The sequence below is a fragment of the Microtus ochrogaster genome, linkage group LG5, assembly GCF_000317375.1.
Source record: "Microtus ochrogaster isolate Prairie Vole_2 linkage group LG5, MicOch1.0, whole genome shotgun sequence".
Taxonomy (NCBI): Eukaryota; Metazoa; Chordata; class Mammalia; order Rodentia; family Cricetidae; genus Microtus; species Microtus ochrogaster.
Window position 1 is genome coordinate 9,238,238 of NC_022031.1, and position 19,967 is coordinate 9,258,204.

At 39.7% G+C, this 19,967-nt stretch overlaps 1 protein-coding gene across 8 annotated transcripts in view; it reads right to left on the minus strand.

Moving 5' to 3' along the window:
* Positions 1 to 19,967, minus strand: part of Zfhx4 (zinc finger homeobox 4) — a 193,874-nt gene that overhangs the window by 3,538 nt on the left and 170,369 nt on the right. For all 8 annotated transcript variants that reach the window (XM_013351767.2, XM_005361856.3, XM_005361855.2 and 5 more), the window contains 5 exons: positions 15,810 to 15,943; positions 15,409 to 15,609; positions 14,755 to 14,872; positions 8,526 to 13,925; positions 1 to 659 (listed from right to left, as the gene is read on the minus strand). The exon at positions 1 to 659 is cut by the window's left edge and continues 3,538 nt beyond it. In XM_013351767.2, the coding sequence (XP_013207221.1) occupies positions 1 to 659; positions 8,526 to 13,925; positions 14,755 to 14,872; positions 15,409 to 15,609; positions 15,810 to 15,943 (6,512 nt within the window). The remainder of the gene's footprint in view (positions 660 to 8,525; positions 13,926 to 14,754; positions 14,873 to 15,408; positions 15,610 to 15,809; positions 15,944 to 19,967) is intronic.

Here is a 19,967-nt window from a genome sequence, read left to right on the forward strand (position 1 = left end):
AGGAACTGGTTTCTGCTGCTGTTCTTGCTGTTGCTTTTGCTGTTTCTGCAGAGAGTCCTGCAGGCTCTGCTGATACTGTTGGTACTGCTGTAGCAGTGCCCCTGGGGATAGCCCCGCCAGCGTCTGCGGCACTGCGGGACCATAGGGAAAGAGACTCTCCACGCCACAGACGGGTGGCAAGTAGCCTCCCTGCACTGTTCCAGGGAGCTGAGGTGTAAAATAGGAAGCAAACCCAGGAATAAAGTATGGCAAGAACTGTCCTCCTATGAAGGATGCTGGGTTGCCAGCAATGGCATTCTGCAAGGCCTGAAGCTGGGTAGGGTCCATGTGTGTTTCCCCTACCACTTTGCCCAACACTGAAAGAGCAGATGAGATTTTTTCCTCTTTTTTGGGATGCTTTTCCGGTTTAATGGCATCCGATTCCTCCTCTTTGATTTTTTTGACCTTATTTGGCTTACTTTGTTTTTTCTCTGATTCTTTGTTCTGTGGCTCGGCCTGCTGTCCTGACAGAGAGGATGAAGGAGGAGGTGGAGGTGGTGGTGGCGGCGGTGGTGGAGTCTGCAGCAAAGATTTGGTGGGGGCACTGCTGAGAGACAGGGCAGGAGACGAAGTAGCTGAACTAGGAAACCCAAGCATGCCTGCGCCAGGAGGTGTTAAAGCTGAAAACAACAGAGAGATGGCCACGGTCAGTTCAGGAACAACACCTGCAAGCTTAACACCTAAACAGACCAGGGACAGCAAGAAGATGCATTTCGCGAACATGAAAAGCCATATCACTGGCTAGCTTAGGACTCACCTGTGGTTATGGTATTCTTTGCATTAATTTAAACTCCTGCCATAACTCCACAGAAGAGGGACTGCACACTTTACCAGAATTTTATTCAGAATATAAGAGGCTCTCATATTATGAAACATGTAACAGAAAGACGTCATGATAAACAACAATGTTTACTTCCAAAGAAGGCATATTACAAGAGGCTGTTCTGGGCCTCATTTAAACCATATTTTCTTTTGTTTTTATTATACCTATAGGATGGGAGACTCACTTCATCCTCATTAAATGGCCCTACAATTAGCATCTTCACTAAAGTAATTAGCCTTCAAATAGCCTTAAAACCTCTGTCTACATAGAACACATTCACATAGACAGAAAAGGCTAAACACCTAAGTGAGTGGTAACAGTAAGTGATCATCAAGTACCCAATAAAATCAAACAGCAGTGAAGACACAGCTGGATCAGTTCAGAGCTGAGCACAGAGAACCACAATTTCATTGCTAGGGGTGGAACTTGAGTTATTCTTCACCTCCCCAACAGATGGACTAATGGAACCCTCAATAAAACATGCTTGCTGATAACATAGGAAACTGCTTGCCACCCATTTCAGAGGGGGAAATTGGTGCTCAGTAGGCAGTGTGCAGGTGTGGAGGATGGAAGTGCAGTGGACTTCACCTGGATCCCAGTTCTCGGTGAAATATAATAGCTGGTAACTAACTAACCAACTAAGCCACTTTTACCAGACAGAGAGTCTTCTGGAGAACTGAAGGAGAGCTAAAGGTTGAAAGGGGACTGTAAAAGCCTGTGCTTTTCCAGGCCGTGTTTTTAAACATAAATGTTAATTGCTGAAGGAATCCTCCAAATCTTAAAGGGAGCCTTGGTACTTTGTGCTTGAACAAAGAGACTTTGCCAAGTACTCAGGACAAAAAGTGTGTTGGTGCCTCTGTGACCTGAGAGAATCAATCCAGAATGAATAAAATGCAGTTAACAATGCATAGCTGCACAGGCAGTGGTCGTACGATTCATCTTGTTGCTAGGGGTATATAGTCTTGCCTCCAGACCAAATGCAATATGCAGCTGCTAAGAAGGAAGACAGACAAACCTACACAAGAAAGAAACTTCTCATGGCCATCCTCTAGTGAAAAGTAAACAGCTTCTTTGCTGGCATTTCACTATTCAATCATATACACTGGCTCTAATGCCAGGGATTCAATGAAACATGAATTAAAAGTATTCTTAAATTGCATCATAATGAACCTATGTAGATTTCTTTGCTCTGTCATTCCCCTTTAAATAAGATAACGTTAAAACTCTTTGTATAGTATTTACATTGTATAATTTAAAATATACTGTTAGGGATTGCATAATTGAATATAAGTACTATGTCCTATCATATAAGGGCATAGAGAATCTGTGATTTTGATATCTGTGTGCGTGTGTGCCTAGTATGATTGATCTCCCCAATCCTTCTCATAACCGTAGTGTTTCAGTCTCCCTTATTCCTGGAAGCTTCTCATTTTGCCCTTCCCATACCCATCCTTTCTCGGATCTGACTGTGAACAGTTTCTACGGCCATAATCATGATTATTTCTAAGGACCCTCCATCCTGTTAAAAAGCAACCTCATAATAGCCTCCATGGTCATGGAGAATACACACTGAACATTACATTTTATAAATAAGATATGAAATACTTCACATCGCTAGCAGGGAGGAGCACGAAGAGTTAGAGAAGAGGTCAGATTTTACAGTTGCCATTCAAGGCTTGTAGTCTAGTGACCCTGAATCAATTCTTACATTTAAAATATTTGAAAATTCCTTGAAAATAACTGGTATCAGGTGATATCAAGCTGCCACATTCTAGTGAAGCCTCGTTCATTCAATCAAAATGAATTTACAATGAAAATGGATTAAGCTTTGTAGGGGTGGGATGGGAATGAGAGGAACCTCTCCTTCGCTGTTCCTTAATCCAGCCAGCTATGGGTTGGGAGTGAAGTCCTGCTCCCTTGACTTACTATGTGGTATCTGGTATCTTCATGTTCTTCTGAATTTCTTATTTATACAACTTTTGTTATAAACGAGAGAGCAATGAAGTCGTTATTAATGAAAAGGCTCTATTTCATACTACATTATCTTTGTCTTATACTGGAAATCAAACCCAAGATTTAAACATGGTGGCCAAGAGCTGTACCAAGAGCTACATGCCCAGCTTTGGGTCATTTTTGATGTTTCTTTTCCTTATAATGTCCTGATTCCATGATATTCTCTGCTGTTCATCCCCAAACAGTCCATACCATGTTAACATCTAACTTTTGACATTCTTTTCTATTATCCTGATTTCACAACACTCTCTGCTGTTCACCCCTCAACAGTCCATACTATGTTAGCATCTAACTGTCAAATTTCAAGCTTGAGTTATTTAGGTGGTGACATGATTTAAGGTATTGTCTGGTACAATGATAACACAGCAGTAGCCAGCTTACTTTCTCATTCACCAGCTGATCTTAGTTTGAGGTCTAATACAAGCGGGCATCCTCATGTTCAGTAACTGCAGTTCCTTCCGCTTAGAAATTTCCCATCTTAACTCTTAGAAAATAACTGGGCTGACTGCTTCTCTCACACAAGAACACAAGAGCAATATTAGGGATCTAAGAGACATGAATAAGAGCACTTGTAGGGATGACCATAGATGGGTCATTAATTGTCAGCCCCAGCTTTCCCACTAGATGGTATTCCCATGGTCCAATCTAGAGGGCATAATAAAATAAAGGATGCCTTAGAAAGCTGCTGGAGGAATCATACTGGACCTAGTCAAAGACAGCAATGTGTTTTAAGAATTTAATATCTTAATAAATAAGATGACTCAACCAGTCTTTCAGTAAAAATTTTAGAAAAAGCAAATACAATTCACAAAGGGCAAGTTTCCCAGTAAGTAATATATGTCTGTAAAAAATTATAGTCAAAAGTTCAGTAGCAAAAATGCCAAAAACAACAGACATAGGAAGAAAACTGAATAATAATTATGATACAGAATAAATTGTGGTAGCCCCAAAATAAAACAAACTGGAGCTAGAATTCATGATATCCAGAATTTGAGGATTGTATTACATGTAGCCCCTGTGCTAAGAACAGATTCTTCCCTATTTTTCATCTCCTGCAATTTTTTAGGAACTTCATTTGAGATTAAAAAGTTCACTCTGAAAAGTCTTATTCAATTATCATTTTTCTTTTGGTTTTGCTGAAATAATTGTCTATTACTTCTTGTTAACAATCCTTTCACAAGAAAATGTCTGCCTCGCTAAGAGATGGTGGAGCACCTTAATCCCAACACTTAGGAGGCAAAGGCAGGCAGTTCTCTGAGAGATCAAGGCCAGCCTGCCCTACAGAGTGAGTTCCAACAAAACCTGTCTCAAAACAAACAAACAAAAACAAAACAGAAACAGAAAACCTGCTTCACAATGCACTAAAATGCATGCTTTCTATTCAAAGAAAATTTCATTTTTGAAGTGAAACTAAAAGTAATTAAGTACGTGGGGCAAAAGTTAATTGTGTCAAAATTATTATGGTGTTAGTCTTACCTAGATTTACACCAAATATGCCAGAAAATTTAAAACAAAGTATATGAAGAGTTTCTCTGTCAGGGGCTCATTGCTAGAGGGTTTTCCCATAATGCCTGAGGCCCTGGGTTCTATCTTTAATACTGCAAAATAAGTAACTAAAGAAAGTATTATTAAGAAAACGAGGCTGGTTAGTATTTCTAAAAACTAAGGAAATGTTTAAAATCAAACAGTGCTTAAAAGTGAAAAATAAGTTAAAAACAAAAAAATCAAGTAATTTTTCTAGCATTTTTGAGCAAAGTGAAATCAATGGCCTGAAGGACAAATGCAAGTTTAAAGTTTTTCATATTTTTCAGGGTATTATATAAATAATCATGTAACATTCTACTGCCATTTTCTCACTCTGCATTTCAGTACAACAGCAACACACTATAAAATGTGAAAAAGAAATTTAAACTAACAGTAATTGTCTTTTTACCTCTCTACTTATCTATCTATATCTATCTATCTATTTATTGGTTTTTGAATCAGTGCTTCTCTGTAGCTTTTGAGACTGTCTTGGAACTAACTCTTATAGACCAGGCTGGCCTTGAACTCACAGAGATTTCTGTGGATCTCACCTGTCTCCAATAATTTACCTTTTAAAAAATGAACAGCAATGCTTTTACTGGCATAGCACTGGGAATACATTAGGTGTTTCCCTTACATTAGAAGAACTATGAATTAGAAGAAAATAACTTGAAAGTAAAGGAAATTCTATGATTATTGGGAAATAACAGTAAAGGAAAATAAATATGGAAAGTTAGAGGAGCATAAATAGAACTTACAATGTATTTGCAAGTAGCAGACATTGGAGGTACAGCCTTTGAACAAAGTCATTCATTTATCAAATGGTGCATACTCACTGGAGAAGGTTTTAGTATTTCAAAATCTTCAAAGCCATCTTCAAAGAGATGTGACATTTAAAATGAATTTGTTTTTCCATAACCAAATCTTGTTAAGATGAATCTAAGATAACAATGCCATATTTCCCCAGAATAGCTATTTAGTTAATAAAGTGTAACAGAAGCCTGTACATTTATAAAAATAGAGACATAACTATTTATTTGTTGGTGAACATCTAGGCTGATTCTATACCTAAGCCACTGGGTCTGTTGGTGATATATGCAGAAGAGGTATAGGTAGGTCACAGAGTGAATCAACACTTAGGTTTCTGATAGTCCTCCACACTGATGTCTGTATTGTCTGCACTCATGGGCGTTCCTACTAGCAGTGTAAATAAGCTACCTTCTCGCCCGTATCTGTATAAAGGTGTTCGTCTCCGGTCATTCTCATCAGCCAGGATTGTAATATTGTTTAGGATTGCCATTCTGGCTGAGGTGAGATGCATTTCCATGTAGTTTTGATTTGAAAGATGGAAAGAGTAGAGAAAATGTGGCATATACACATATTGAGTTTCATTCAGCCCTAAGAAGGATAAAATTAAGGCTCCACCTGGAAAGTGGAAGTAACTGAGGTCATCATATTAAGCAAAACAAGCTAGACTCAAAAAGACAAATATTCTGATTTTATCTTCATTAGTAGGTCCTAGATTTTATGTAGAGCCACAGGACCAAGTATGTATACTGATATGTATGTATGTGCATACACGCACATATATGTACATATATGTGTGTGCATAATAAGAAAGCATATGGGAGACTAGGGAAAGGTATGAGACTGGTGGAAAGGAGGCAGGGAAGAAAGGAGGGCTTGTGGGGGAACGAATATTTTCATGATATATGTGCATGATATACTTGAATAACTTGTATTTATGAGACCCAGCACCACATGTGATGAATATGCCAATAAAATGATTACAGAAAAACAAACACAGACACACTTAACTTGGGAAGAATTTTCATTTGTTATTATTTGCTGGGATGTCCACATTTCACCATGAAACGGAGGTATACACTTGATGAGAAAAAATACAATAGGAAGAAAATGGGCAGGTGGATAAATGGCCAGCCTTACTCCATGAGGTGTTTAAAGCATTCTGTGTTCTACACAGGAGAAATAAATCTAATCTACAGAATATGGAGACTGGAGGTGTGGAGCTCAGGTTACCAGATGGAGCTCTGCTGATTACTAAGATGCTACTGTTCAGAATTCCTCACAAACTGAAGACTACTTCGAGAGAAATTGCAGATTCTAGTAGGCAGCAACATATGTGGAACTTTGATCTTTACAACATGTTCTGGTTGGTTTTTGTCCACAGTTTAATAAAGCAAGAGATGAGGTGTTGAGTTCCTGGGTACCTGGAGGTTTTAACTGCGTTAGCCATAGAGGACTTGCCCACAACATCTACCTGGGAATGTTGGTATTTATAAATATATTACAGAGGAGGATATAAATTTTATTATTGTGGAGTTGCATGAAAAAAATAGTTTAATTTCATAAATATCTCTTTCCTTCTTTCTTCCTTTTTTATGAGTCTATGGGTTCATATGAACTCAGTAGTATCACATATTTGGCAGAATGTTCTTGTGTCCCAGAAAAGGTCTCTTACCCAGTGGAGAGGAAAAAAAAATGCTGATGAAAATTTAAAAAAGCTGATGGCACAATCACTGAAAGTCAAAATCAATATATAAAATGAGAAATAGATCTTCCAATTGTTTTGACCATATTAGCTCTTTAAAAATACTCTATTTAACTGCTCCGCTATGGATTTCTACATCAGACACATTAAAAATCACCATGCCACCCACACAAAATAGAACTACAAAGTAACCAAATGTGCCATCATAGGTCTCATATTTAAGGTCCCAAGTGTATCCTGATAATTAAGCCGGAAATAACTTTAGTAAAAAGAAGAGTTCCTGTGTAGCTAAGGGAAGGCACATTGAAGATACTCCTCTGGTACCACACAACTTCTACCTGAAATCAACAAGCATTCCAGATGGGGAAGGAAGCAGGCAGCAATGTTGAAAAGGACACTGGATGTTAAGTTAGAAGTGAGAATAAAGGCAACTTAAGATCCCAGTGGCAACTGAGTTTTTTGTTAGAGAAGGATTGTGTTAGCAGACTTTAAAATTCAAATAAATTATAAAATTCTAATTTATAAAAATGAGAACAGGTTTTTCTGTCATTCATTTTAAACTTTGCAGATACATAAAATGAGCAAGTGATAGGTCTAAAGAATGTTTTTAAAAATAATTTCAGAAAAAAACACAGACAAATTTAAATGTAAATCAAATTACAAAAGAGTTATACGTTTATATTTTAGTGGCTGTGTATAACTAGTATTGAATATTAGTTATCTGACTGCCTGATTTACTATATTAATAAAAAAAACCTACACAAATTCTATTATTGTGAACATGAAACTGGATTCAGTATTTGAGGCTACCTCAAGAAGTTCTACCATTTTGTTATGCCTTGACTGTAAAGCTGGCTGAGGGAACGGAAGAGAGAAAGATACTGAGTCATGGAGATTTCTTAAGTTGCGAATTCCCTGAAATAAGAGCAGTAGTGGTGGCTACCAGCATCACATTTCATAAGAAGCTAACCCGCAAAGGAACACCTAAGTCAGGTTTTTAGTCACTGAAGTCTCAACATGAGCTTTATTGCTTGGGAGGTGCAATGTGAGTAGATTTCTGTGACACAAGAACTCTTCATTTTGAAGAGGCAGGAAAATAAACAAAGAAGAAAGACAAAAACAGAAAATAAAAAATACAAAAAAAAAAGCAAAAAAAAAAATGTCCCTTGGAAAAGAAAATACCAGTGAGTGCATATTTTAGTGTGTTACCTTTTTAATATGCAAACAAACACAATGCCATATAGGATTGAAATTAACAAGTTAATATGTCTAAGAGGTGACTGTGTAATGGTAAAAATAATCCATTTCTACTAACAGCTGTGATATAGCTATACTTAATTTTCCAATGTGTGTTCAGGTTTACCTCCTTCCTGGCTAACCACTATAGCTAATAAATATGCATGTGCATGTGTATGTGTGTTGTGTGTATATACGTGTATGTGTATAAATATGTGTTGTTCATTATATATATATATATATATATATAATTTAAATTTCAGATCTGGAATGAAGGCATGTAAATGATGTAAATGTACCATTTCTTTCATGGTTACATGTGATTGGCTACCTACTGCCACCTAATTAGCTCAACTGACTCTCCTTTAAGAGACTTACTGTTTGAGTTTTGAGGGAATCCAGGCAAGGAGGAAGGACCATTCATTCCAGGAAGAATGACTGGAGGAAGGCCAGGGAGTCCAGGGTAGGCTGCCGGCAAGCTGATCCCATGGAGGGAGCAGCTATCTGTGATGCCTGCCTGCTGGACTGTTAGGCCCAGCACGTCGGAAGCTTTCTTTATACGGTCTAGTTCTTGCTGGGCCATTAGCTGTCGAACGGTGGTAGGAGCTAGGTAATCTTTCTCCCGATCAAGCTGACTGCCCACGGTCTCCCTCACTTTGGAAATGTGCTGTTTGGAGAAAATATGGTCTCGAATGGACAAGCGGGCAGAGTACTTCACACCACAGAGGGTACACTCCGGTTTGGTGCCTTCCGTTCCACTTTGATTGATCATGAAAGGCTTTCCTATGTTGATTTTAAACTTCTTTTCCTTTGCCCTGGCATTCTGAAACCACACCTGCACCACGCGTTTGGGCAGACCGATCTCATTTCCCAGCATTTCACATTCTTGCATGGTTGGCGTCCGATAGTCGCTGAAGCAAGCCTTGAGGACCTTGAGTTGAAGATTGCTCATCTGGGTTCTAAAGCGCTTGTGACCTGGTCGATCACTGCTTTTGGATTTAAAGGGGTTGCTAGACCCAAATGGATTTGGTGAGCTGGGGTCAGCTATGCTAGACGTTTCACTGCGGTCAGCATTGTCATCAGGGTCGTCGGTGATGTAAAAGCTTTGGTCATGGTCACCATCTTTGTCACTGAAATGGATCGATGGACTCGTGAGAGAAAAGAGAAATTTGTCATCACAGACCTCAGTGGTGGGTGTGGTTGCTGCTTTTGGCAAAGAGTCGAGAGTTTTGGTTTCTTTCGGAGACAAAGCAGGTTTCACCTCGGCAGATCCTCCTGGGTTTTCCATTTCTGCTGCCCCTTCATCTCCTGTGGTGGCATCACTAATAGCCGTATTAATGGACGATGTCTCATCAAAGTCGGTTTTATTCTGATCATACCCAGCCTCAGCTGAAGGGGCATTTAAATTCTCAACATCCTCAGGACATTCCGCTTTGAAAGAAGAAGGACTTAAAAGATTCTTCGGAGACAGCTCTGCTGTTTTACTAACAGGCGTTGACACTGTTGAGGCCAATTCATTCTCACTAGATAGATCGATTTTAGTTAATGGCAAAGATGGGTAATCAAAATAAATGTATTTCTGTGGGCTTTCTCCCCCATCCTCTGTGGATATTAAAGGGCTTGGTGGCAAGCTGTAACCTGCCTGCTTCCCTTCGTTCCAGTGGCGAGAGCGAATGTGGCTTTCTAAGGCTGACTTTGCTTTAAATAGAGCTCTGCAGAATGGGCACCGTTTATGGGACTGGGCAGGACCCACCGCCCGGAACTGCCCTTTCCTTTCTCGAGCACGCGTGTTCTGGAACCAGACTTGGACCACTCTCTTCTTCAGCCCTACTTCTCGTGCAATGTGATCAAGCATTTTTCGTGTAGGGTTGGAATCCAGCAAGTACTTTTCGTAGAGAATTTCTAGCTGCTCCGGAGTGATGGTGGTTCTCAAGCGTTTATCGCGGTGTTGGTCTTCGCCGCTATTCCCACCCTCCTTTTCACTACAATTATTGTCTTCCTTATCGTCTAATTTCCTTTTAAGGGAAGCAGCAACACTGGCGGGGGCTGCGGTGTGGGAAGTACTAGTCTGTGGTGGCATTTGTGTGAGAGAGCTCCCCAGCAGCTGTCCGGTCATCAGCGGATTGTTGGGGTCAAATATCATGTAGGGCATGTCCATGGGCCTTTCCAAGAAAGGAGAGTGGAGGAATTGGTTTTGAGCAGCAAGGAAGTGCATGTGTTGGTGTTCCTTCCAAAGTTCCAGGGTTGGGAAGGCAATGGTACATTGATCACATGGGTACTGGAGTAACTGCGGAGGTAGTGTGTTCTGAAGAGAAGTCATGGAAATTTGCAGTGGACTGGAAGGGATTGGAGTTTGAGAAGCCGAGGGAGGTCTTCCGATCAGTTGGGTTTGTTTCTGTGGCTGTGGTGGGGGCTGAGATATGGGTGCCTGTTGTGGTTCTGAAGAAGTCTGTACTGATGGGGGAGCTGACTTGGTGACTTGAGAAGGAGGAGAGGGATCGGTCTGCTTTGTTTTTTCTGCAGGATACTCAGGTTTTGGAGAACTCTTCTCAGGTTCTGGCTTGGGCGATGGAATCAGGGGTGTGCTAGCCCCAGAGCCTGAACTGGCGGTGGGGGCTGCAATGTTTTTGGCTGTATCTGTTTGTCCAGATGCAGTGCAATGCTTATATACCACTTGGTCAGTAGCATCCATGGAGTCTTCTGTTTGGCTTTCATCTTGGGCATCATCATCTTCATCCTTATAACACTGCTTTTTCTGATGTGTGATCAAGTCAAAGATTCTGGGAAAAACCACATTGCACTTTTTACACTGGTACTGCATGTTGCTTGTTCTGATATACCGCTCATTGGTGAGTTCTCTTTTTTCATTATCTTTAGCTTCTGCTTGGTTCTCATAGCTCTTCCGTGCTTTCTGACGAGCGTTCTGGAACCATACAACAATAACCCGGGTGGGGAGGTTGAGAACAGTAGATAGCTGTTCTATTTCATCATCTTTTGGGTAAGCATTTGTGTCAAAAAAGTCTTGCAGAACCCTAAGCTGGTAGTCTGTAAACCTTGTTCTGGATGATCTTTTGCTGAATGAGGCATCTGATTTGTAATGTTCCAAAGACGTGGGTTGTGGTTCAATTCTGATATCTTCTAAAACAGTTATAGGAGGGTTACTGAAGTTGTATGGAGAGTCCTTATTTCTCTGTCTCTCTTTAAAGAGTGTATTGCGAAACCAGTGCTTTATGACCTTTTGGGAGAGGCCAGATTTCTCTGCCATTTCTTGGATTTGTTCTTCACTTGGAGAATTATTGATGTCAAAATAAGCTCTCAGGATTTTGAGTTGATCATCCGTAATCCGGGTCCTTGGCCGTTTGAATTGGGAGTGCCTTAAGAAGCTGGGATCGAGCCCTAGCTGCTGTTGGCAAAGCTGAGTGAGATCTGCAGAGAGGGTCTCCATCTGTGGCAGCTGCAGGGCGAGCTGAGGGGGAAGTGCAGGGTGCTGAACCGGCTGCATCATAATCGAGGGAAAGAGGGGGAGATCAAGAGAAACAGGCAGTTGGACCTGTGGGGGTGCAGTCGGGGGAGGAGGCGGAGGAGGCGGTGGAGGAGGAGGAGGTGGAGGTGGTGGAGGAGTAGGTGGTGGAGCTTGCAGAGGGGCTGAGACTGCATTTGGGATTTTCACGGGCACCAGAGTTGAAGGCTGTGGGGGTGCGGGTGGCATGGGAGGAGGTGGAGGAGGAGGAGGTGGTGGCGTTTCTGGGGAGGAAGGAGAAATTGGATAAAGCTTGTCATAGGCCTCCCTGTATTGGCGAGCAAATTTCTCTAGTGCTCCATATGGGAAAAATTGCCCATGCACATGTTCTTGGTGACTCTTTAAAATAAGAACATTCGAGAACAATTTACCACACGTTCCGCACTCCAGCTTGTCAGAGTTTTCGCCTTCTCCAATTTTGCCCTTCTTCTGGACCTTCTGCCTGTTCTCATTATACTGAATAACCAATTCGAACCCGAAGTTCTCCAGTAAAGCTTTGGCTGCATTTCCTCTGGCCCCTGAGGCAATTCGGGGTGGAGGAATACAGGGTTCTAAGGATTTTTGCTTCTTTGCGTCTTTGCTGTCTTTGAGTCCGTCGCTATCACTTGTAAATTCTGGCTTTGGTTTTTCTTGCTTTTCGGTCACCTCTTCCACCTCCTTGTAAGCTGGCATGTCCTTCATGAGCTGGCAGTCTGTGCTTGCCAGGCTACCTTGCTCTTGTTTCAACAGTTTGCTCGTTTGCTGTTGCGGCGGCAGCTGCTGTGGTGGGGGCGGCTGTTGATTTTGCGGCGGCAGCTGGGGCTGTGCAGGCTGGTATTGCTGTGCTTGTTGTTGTAGAAGTTGAAGTTGCGTTTGGCCAACGTGATGCGTTTGAATCTGTTGCTTCAGATCTTCGAGCAAGGAACCAGCCATTCCTGTCATACCTGGCATCCCAAACGTGGCGGAGCTAGGCAATCCCAGATCTGGCCCCAAGCTAAACTCTGCCCCAGGTATGTAGAATGGAAAGAGAAACTGGGGTTGCTGAAACTGGAGCAGTGCCTCTGGGGTCATTGGGAAATGAGGCAAGAAAGCTGGGTTTAGGAACTGTGGCTGGAAGAACGCAGCCTGCTGCTGCAACTCGTGCTGAAGTTGCATCTGAATTTGTGCTGGTGACCGCGGTGGTGGATGATGGGTAGGCGGAGCAGAGATTAGTTCGGGAGTTTGCTTCTTATTTAATTCTTTGGCATCTAAGTGGGTATCTTTGCTGTTGACTGAAGCTAAGCTCATGGAATCTAACATCCCTTGGCCAGGGCTGTTCACATTGGCTGTGATGCTGTGCCCACCAGTTAGGTGCCCACTTGGCTCCAGCTTTGCAGCCCTAGCCTTGGTCTGGTGGAGCACGGACCTCATGTGGATCTCTAAGGTCGAGCTTTGGCTGTACGCAACACTGCAGATGCTGCACTTGTACGGCTTGTTATCTGTGCTGCTGTTGGTTTCCTGGGGGACAGGACTGGAGGCTTCTTGCAGAACCTTTTTCAATTTATGCAAGTGAGACACCGAGTTATAATGGACCAAGAGAATGTTCTTTTGGGTGAATGACTCTTTACACACTGTACATTTGTAAGGACGCGATGGATCGAGGAATTTTTCCATGGTAAAATTGGGTCCTTTTCTAAAAGGTAAGGTCCGCTTTGGCTCAGAGCCCAGGTCATCTGGAATAGAGCTACTGTCACTTCCTACAGGACTTGCCTTCCCTTCGTGGTCCACTTCATACTCTCTCTCCATTTCCTGATCTAGGCCATGGTCATCCTGGGGCATCATTTCACTCTCGGCCCAGAGCTCACCGTTCATTGGCAAGGAGGCATACAGCTGCTGGAGTTCAGCTTCGCTCAGTTCCGGGTGGCCCGCTTCCAAGTGTTTCTTCAAAGCCTGGAATGTACGGAAACTCCGCTGGCAGAGGTTACACATTGTGGCGGCCCGAATTGCATGATACTGGGAATGTATCTGAAGCTTCTGCATAGTTTTAAAAGCCAAGCTACAATGATTACAACGATACTTATAAACATGGCGGTCAGAAACTGATAAGGGCTGCCGTTTGGGTTGCTCGCTCAGTTGATCGTGCAGAGGGTCTGAGATTTTCACGTCCTTACTGCTGTTTTTATTCCATTCTGAGGCCTCCAAGGACTCCTTTGCTGGTTTCTGCTCCTCACTCTTTATTTCCACACTTGCCTTTGACTCTTCAAGACCTGCTATACTTTTGTCATCCACTGGGCTTTCACCTGTGAAGAGAAAGCAGAAACATATCCTGTGGTAAGAACATGGACCACTTAAACGTCAGTAAGTGTAAGTGGGAGCCAGGAATGATGTTTCCCTAATTGAATCTGTGTAGCACTGTTATCGGATTACTACCATGTGCAAACACTATACCAGGTGTCCATTAGAAGATGAACAGGAAATCACTCCTGACCTGAAGGAATTCAAGGGCAGAGAAGAATGCCAGTCAAAAATAACCACAGTGTACTGCAATAAGCGCTTTACCAAGGGCCATGAACTTGGTGTTCCCGACTCAGCATAATTTGAATGCTCTCGGCCATCTGTTACTAGAATTCTCTAAGGACGGTAGAAATAGTCATGGTGAAAGGGTCTCAGAAAATGATGCTCTGAGCAGCAGCCTAAGTTATTTTCCTTTGTGTCACTGAAAAATGTCTGTGAAGATGGAGGAGTCTTACAAGGGGAATATCTTCTACAAATAATTCATGACTGATGAAAGAGAGAGAGAATCTGTTTTCTTCAAGAAAGAATACCCTGATAGGTGGTTCAATCCCAATCCCAATCTGAAGTTGTCATCTCTAAACACATGCACATATGGGCAACACCAAATGTGTGTGAAAGAATAATGAAGTGGCCAGGACTCAGGAGGAGTTGGATGGGGAAAGGGCTGGGAATGAAGTAAATAGAGTATTTGTTGTTGTAACCCCCCAAAGATAATATATATATATGTATGTATGTAGTGTGTATGTGTGTGTCTTTGGAGGATAATTTGGGAGCATTGTCACCGGCAAGCTTTGAAAGTTTTCTACATGCAGCAACATCATAAGGTAAGCATACCTGAATATTTTCCAGACCCCTCCGCTGACATGATTGCAGGCGGGTCCCGCTCTGACTTCTCGGGGGCAGCTGCTGGCAGTAACATACTGTTTGGCATCATTACATCAGGGACAGGCACCTTTGAACACCAAAGGGATCTGTGTTAAGTGTGCTCTGGAGTCACTGAATATATATTTGAATATATGTGTATACTGGAATATGTAAGTGTGAATATACATGTACTCTGGAATATATATTCACACAGACATATAGATATATAGATATAATAGATAGATATTACAGTTACAGTTTTCTAACCCAAACAGGGACATCTATCACTTCAGTGTTGTTATATTTCTATATTCTTCTTTTCATGCTATGATGTTAAGGTTTTGGGAGGACTAATGTTAACCAAGAAACTTTTAAGCTAAAGGTACCAAAAAAAAGTCATTTCACTGTTACAAAAAGAACCACAAACATCCTTAATTAAGCCATACTTAATATCATATTTTTTTTCTAAACAAATTTTTTCCCCACTGTGACTTAGATGGCAGAGCCAATAAAGACCTTCCAGGAGCTCAGGGGGAAATTACTTTCTATGAGCCCATCATTACAGATGTATATGGATAACAATACAGGCCCCATCAATTTTGCATTAGCCTTCAGCATCCTTACTGTCATAAGCAGTTTCTCCACACAGTCCGGAGACACACTGTGCAAATGGGTCAGATGCAGCTGGAGGTGCATTTTGTTGCTGAGGACATCCTGGCAGAGGGGACAGCAGATGACCGGCTGTACAGAGTGCTGTGACAGGACATGCATCTGGATCCGACTTTGGTCCCTACTATTGTAGTTACAATAAGGACACTGGTAGAACTGGAAGAGATTGAATAAACATGACCATTATTAGCTGCTATAATCTGATACCTTCAGACTGTGTGGCGTAACATCAAGAGGCAGTACTAGTGTCTCTGTGCCTTTCAATAGTGCACAGAGTTGGAGATTTGGAAATGACTAAAAACCTAGAAACAAAAATAAAAAGAATTCATGCACCAATGGGAAAACTACATATTTACCTGTTCGTGACAAAATTTATTGTCCTCTGTAGGTTTTGACCTTTTTGTTCCTGCATCTTCTTCTTTTGCCAGCAGGAGTGGCTGTGTGCCCCCTGACACGTTGACTTTCAGCTCCTTCTCTGGGGTGATTACTCCTAATTCCCAAAACGGATAGGACAACTCAATTTATAAATGTAGTGTTACAATCAGAGTAAATAACGCAACTGTGACTCTCAATCTAATGGATCAAACAACAGCGAAAACCAAACATGCAGTTGTATATGATGCTAATCTCAGAATACAAAAAGCACTCTTCCTTCTGTCCACTGAGTGGACTTTGCCCATCTATTTTAAACCGTACTCCTGTCTTCTGTTTAGATAACCCTAGATGGCCTTGAAAGTTTCATCAATAACATGTGTTCTCTGGTGTCTCTGTATGCCTTTATCACATTAAAGCAAATCTACTCCCATTCACAAATACTGACTTAGAAAATCGTTATTTTCTCTCATGTACAATGACATGAATTTCTAAATTCATAAGTCCTGAGAATATTTCAAAAGCCTAAGAACAGTTGATTGATGAGTTATAATTCAGAAATGAAAACAATAATATGTTTATGTTATGATGGGATTTAGAGTTTTTAACATTTTAAAATTGAATATCTAATTCATTTCTGCTATTGGTGATTTGAGTAGGGGACACGGGAGTTTTAGAAGGTAGCTAGCTATGCATATAACACTACAGCAAGAATCTCAAGAAGACAACTGCTTTATGAGTCTAACCCAAATATTTGTGTTAATGATGATTAAAATTTTACCCAGTTGAACAGTATTAATGTGTAGAAACCTCATATACATCAAAGGGGGGGCACAATTCTAATTTTCCAATCTAACAGAAAATTCTCTGCAGCATCAATTTGCCTGGTAATCTCCTCTAGAAGCTGGATTTCACAGCGACATCAGGTAGGCATGTCACATACATCTCACGACAAACACAAAACCTCATTTACCAGCCATTCCAATCTCATCATAGCAAGGCATCATCTGACCTTTTTTCTGGTGTTTATTATGAGTATTTCTAATTTTAACTTTCAATTTTCACCATCTTCCAGTCAATTTGCAACTAAATTATTTCCAGGGTGAGGACACTACCACTGGACAACTGGGTGCAAATACATCTTGAGAGGCAGTGGAGCTAAACCATTGATTGCTATCAGACCCCACGTAGAAGCACAGTCCAGGGCAATCTGCCTGTATGCTGCACATGAAGATTTATCTTGATTTTTTTTTCAGTCTACATACAGTTCTTATAAATGAACAAATTGCACCTTTTTACAAAATAACCCAGTTTTAATTTAAAAACGAGGTCAAGGATGTTTTAGAAACAAGTCAAAATGGAAAGTAAAAAAGATAGAACAAAAAAAATCTCATTCTATTTCTACCCTAGGTAGAATGAATGCTTTGGACCATATAAATTCTTCAGAAATTTAAAAATCAGAAAGAAAATTAAACATATGAGAGTAATTCTTAAGTAACCAAAATTAAAATAGGATGTATTTGACAAGATGGCTGTGGTTTTATTTCTTTGGTGTGCATGGGGCATGTATCATAGTGGTCAGTCGCTCACATACTTTTTTAGATACTATTTCTTGTTTTTATTTGAGGTGGTATAATTGTACCTACTTCATTCTCTTAGAAAAATTGTAAATGTATTATTCCACTTATTTGAAAAGGTAACATTTGTGTAAATTTGAAAAAAAGACTTACAACTCATATTATATTGATTAAAAATATTCAAGTATCTGATGTCCAGTGAGATTTCCCCAAACTGGGATGCTTTCTCACAATTATGGAATCAAAATTTATTTTTATTTCTCAAAACAAAGAAAGCACGTACTCTTAGTGTCACTTTTAAAGTGCTAACTTCTTTAAGAAAAGCAATGTGGAACATACTTGCCAATACAATTAGCTATTTAATGTGCCAGACCAACTTGTACAAAATGATTGTCATTTAAAATAACAAGTCATTTAAAACAACTTGTACAAAATGATTGTCATTTAAAATAACAAGTGTCTATCAGTTGTCTTCTGATTGACTTTTCTTTAACAGTTTCCATTAATGAGTAACAGTGTTTTCTGAAGACGGTAATACCATGTCATATTCCCTTATATTTTTTAATGGACAAGATCAAATAATAACTTGACTAAATTCCTGTACTGTCACATACAAGCTGAAAAATAATTCCCATAATTTGTTGTTTGCAAGTGTCTTGGGACATCAGAAGTAAAATTAACTTTCTAGATACTTCTAATTCTACTAAATATTCAGCCATGAACCTATTTCCATGAACATTTATAAAGGATACTTTAAAGAATGAATAACAGTATGGTTGGAAGGTGTGCATCGTTATACAAAGCCTATTCATTGGTATAAATGTTTGACATAATAACTATGTGTATGTAAGTGATATACTGTTTTAATTTCTATGCTCATCAATATTGATTAATTTAGTGATTCTTGATAATAATAGAAGGCAAGAATTCCAGGACTCAGTAACAAGACACACTCTGGAGTATGAGCAGGTCTTCAAGGTGGCTCGACAGGTGACCTATGTACCATTTTATACATTCTTTTTTTGTTTATTTTTATATCAAATTTAATACTGAAGCATGGCTGGTAAATTACAGGAAATGAAATTTACGGTCTTTTATCTGAATTGTGTTATGCTAGAAAAATGCCTTGTATTAAATGAGGTCAATTAATTTTAGGAAAGCTTTTGATTAAGTTTTGTGATTACTCTTAGTTTATATGTGCAACTTCATTTGAAATAAACCCTGTTTGTTACCCTGGAGCAGAAAAAAAATTGAAATGAGATCATAATTTATTTTGTATCGTTAAGGACACCACAATATTCTCAAAGAACAATGTCATTTTAATGAATTTTAACTAAAAAATGAAGTCTAATTACAAATAAGCACTGCCAAATACATGAGCCAATGATTATCTGTCAGTTACAGGATTATTTAACTTGCAAGAAATTGCTAATATAAAAATGACATAATTCATTTCAATTCAGATGCCGCCTACTTAATTCTCAATCCCTAAAATACAGAAGGCTGTAAAATGGTTTATATTCATAACAAGTCAGGAAATCCAATAACACACATGTTACAGTGAACCTTGAAAAACAATAAATCAAAATGCTGAGTTATTACTTACAAGTATCTATATTTGATAAAGTTTGAATACTTTAAAATTCAGATGTAACAGATGTTGTTCAACTCAAGTAATTCAAAATTATAATTACCAATACAGTATTTTTTCTAATGAGACTAGAATGGAAGGATAATTTTAATTGCAATAATGAAGGTTAATTTCCATCTTTCTTCATGTTTACTCCCTTATTAAAAAGTGGTCCCCTTAGCCATGGCAGAGACATATTACATTTTCAATGCAAATGTATTAATCTGGATAAACTCTATATTAATTCTTGTACTGCACTGAGCTATAATTTGGATTATGATTAATCTAAAGTGGCACTAGATTTAAATGACAATATAAATGAGGCATTAGGAAGCTTTTCTATTATGAATGAATATTCAGCAAATATAACTTGCATATTGTCAAGTCTCACTTTGAAAGCTCTAGTCCTTCAGATTAATCTTAGCAACAGAACACAGCCGCTTACCAACACACTGCTCCAGACATGTGCTAATTCCTTCTTGCCTAAAAATTCCGAGGTTAAAGTGGGGTCAATCTATTTTCCCATGTACGATACTAACATAGCAATTACTTTTTAAGTTTGCTTTTTCTTTTGACAATAATAACTAGTAGGAGAACAAAAGAATATAAATAAGTGGTTATCTAATCATTAAATACACTTTTATAAAGAACAGCCATCATGGAATAAATTTTCAATCTGGGAAGATTCAATTCAGAAAGCACAGAACTTTGTTTAAAGTTCGTGTTCGTTTTAAGTAACAAGAGCTGTCTTAAAGGCTACAAGGTTTCAAAGCTAAATATTTGCATCTCAACCTTTGCTTTTAGTTGGCTCTTGGTTAGAGCTCATTTTCAACTCTCTGTAGCTGGGAATGCGTTTTTACAGCGATAACATTTATTTTAAATAACTGCCATTATGCAATGATCTGCCTTCCCATATACCCCAACCTTGTCTATAT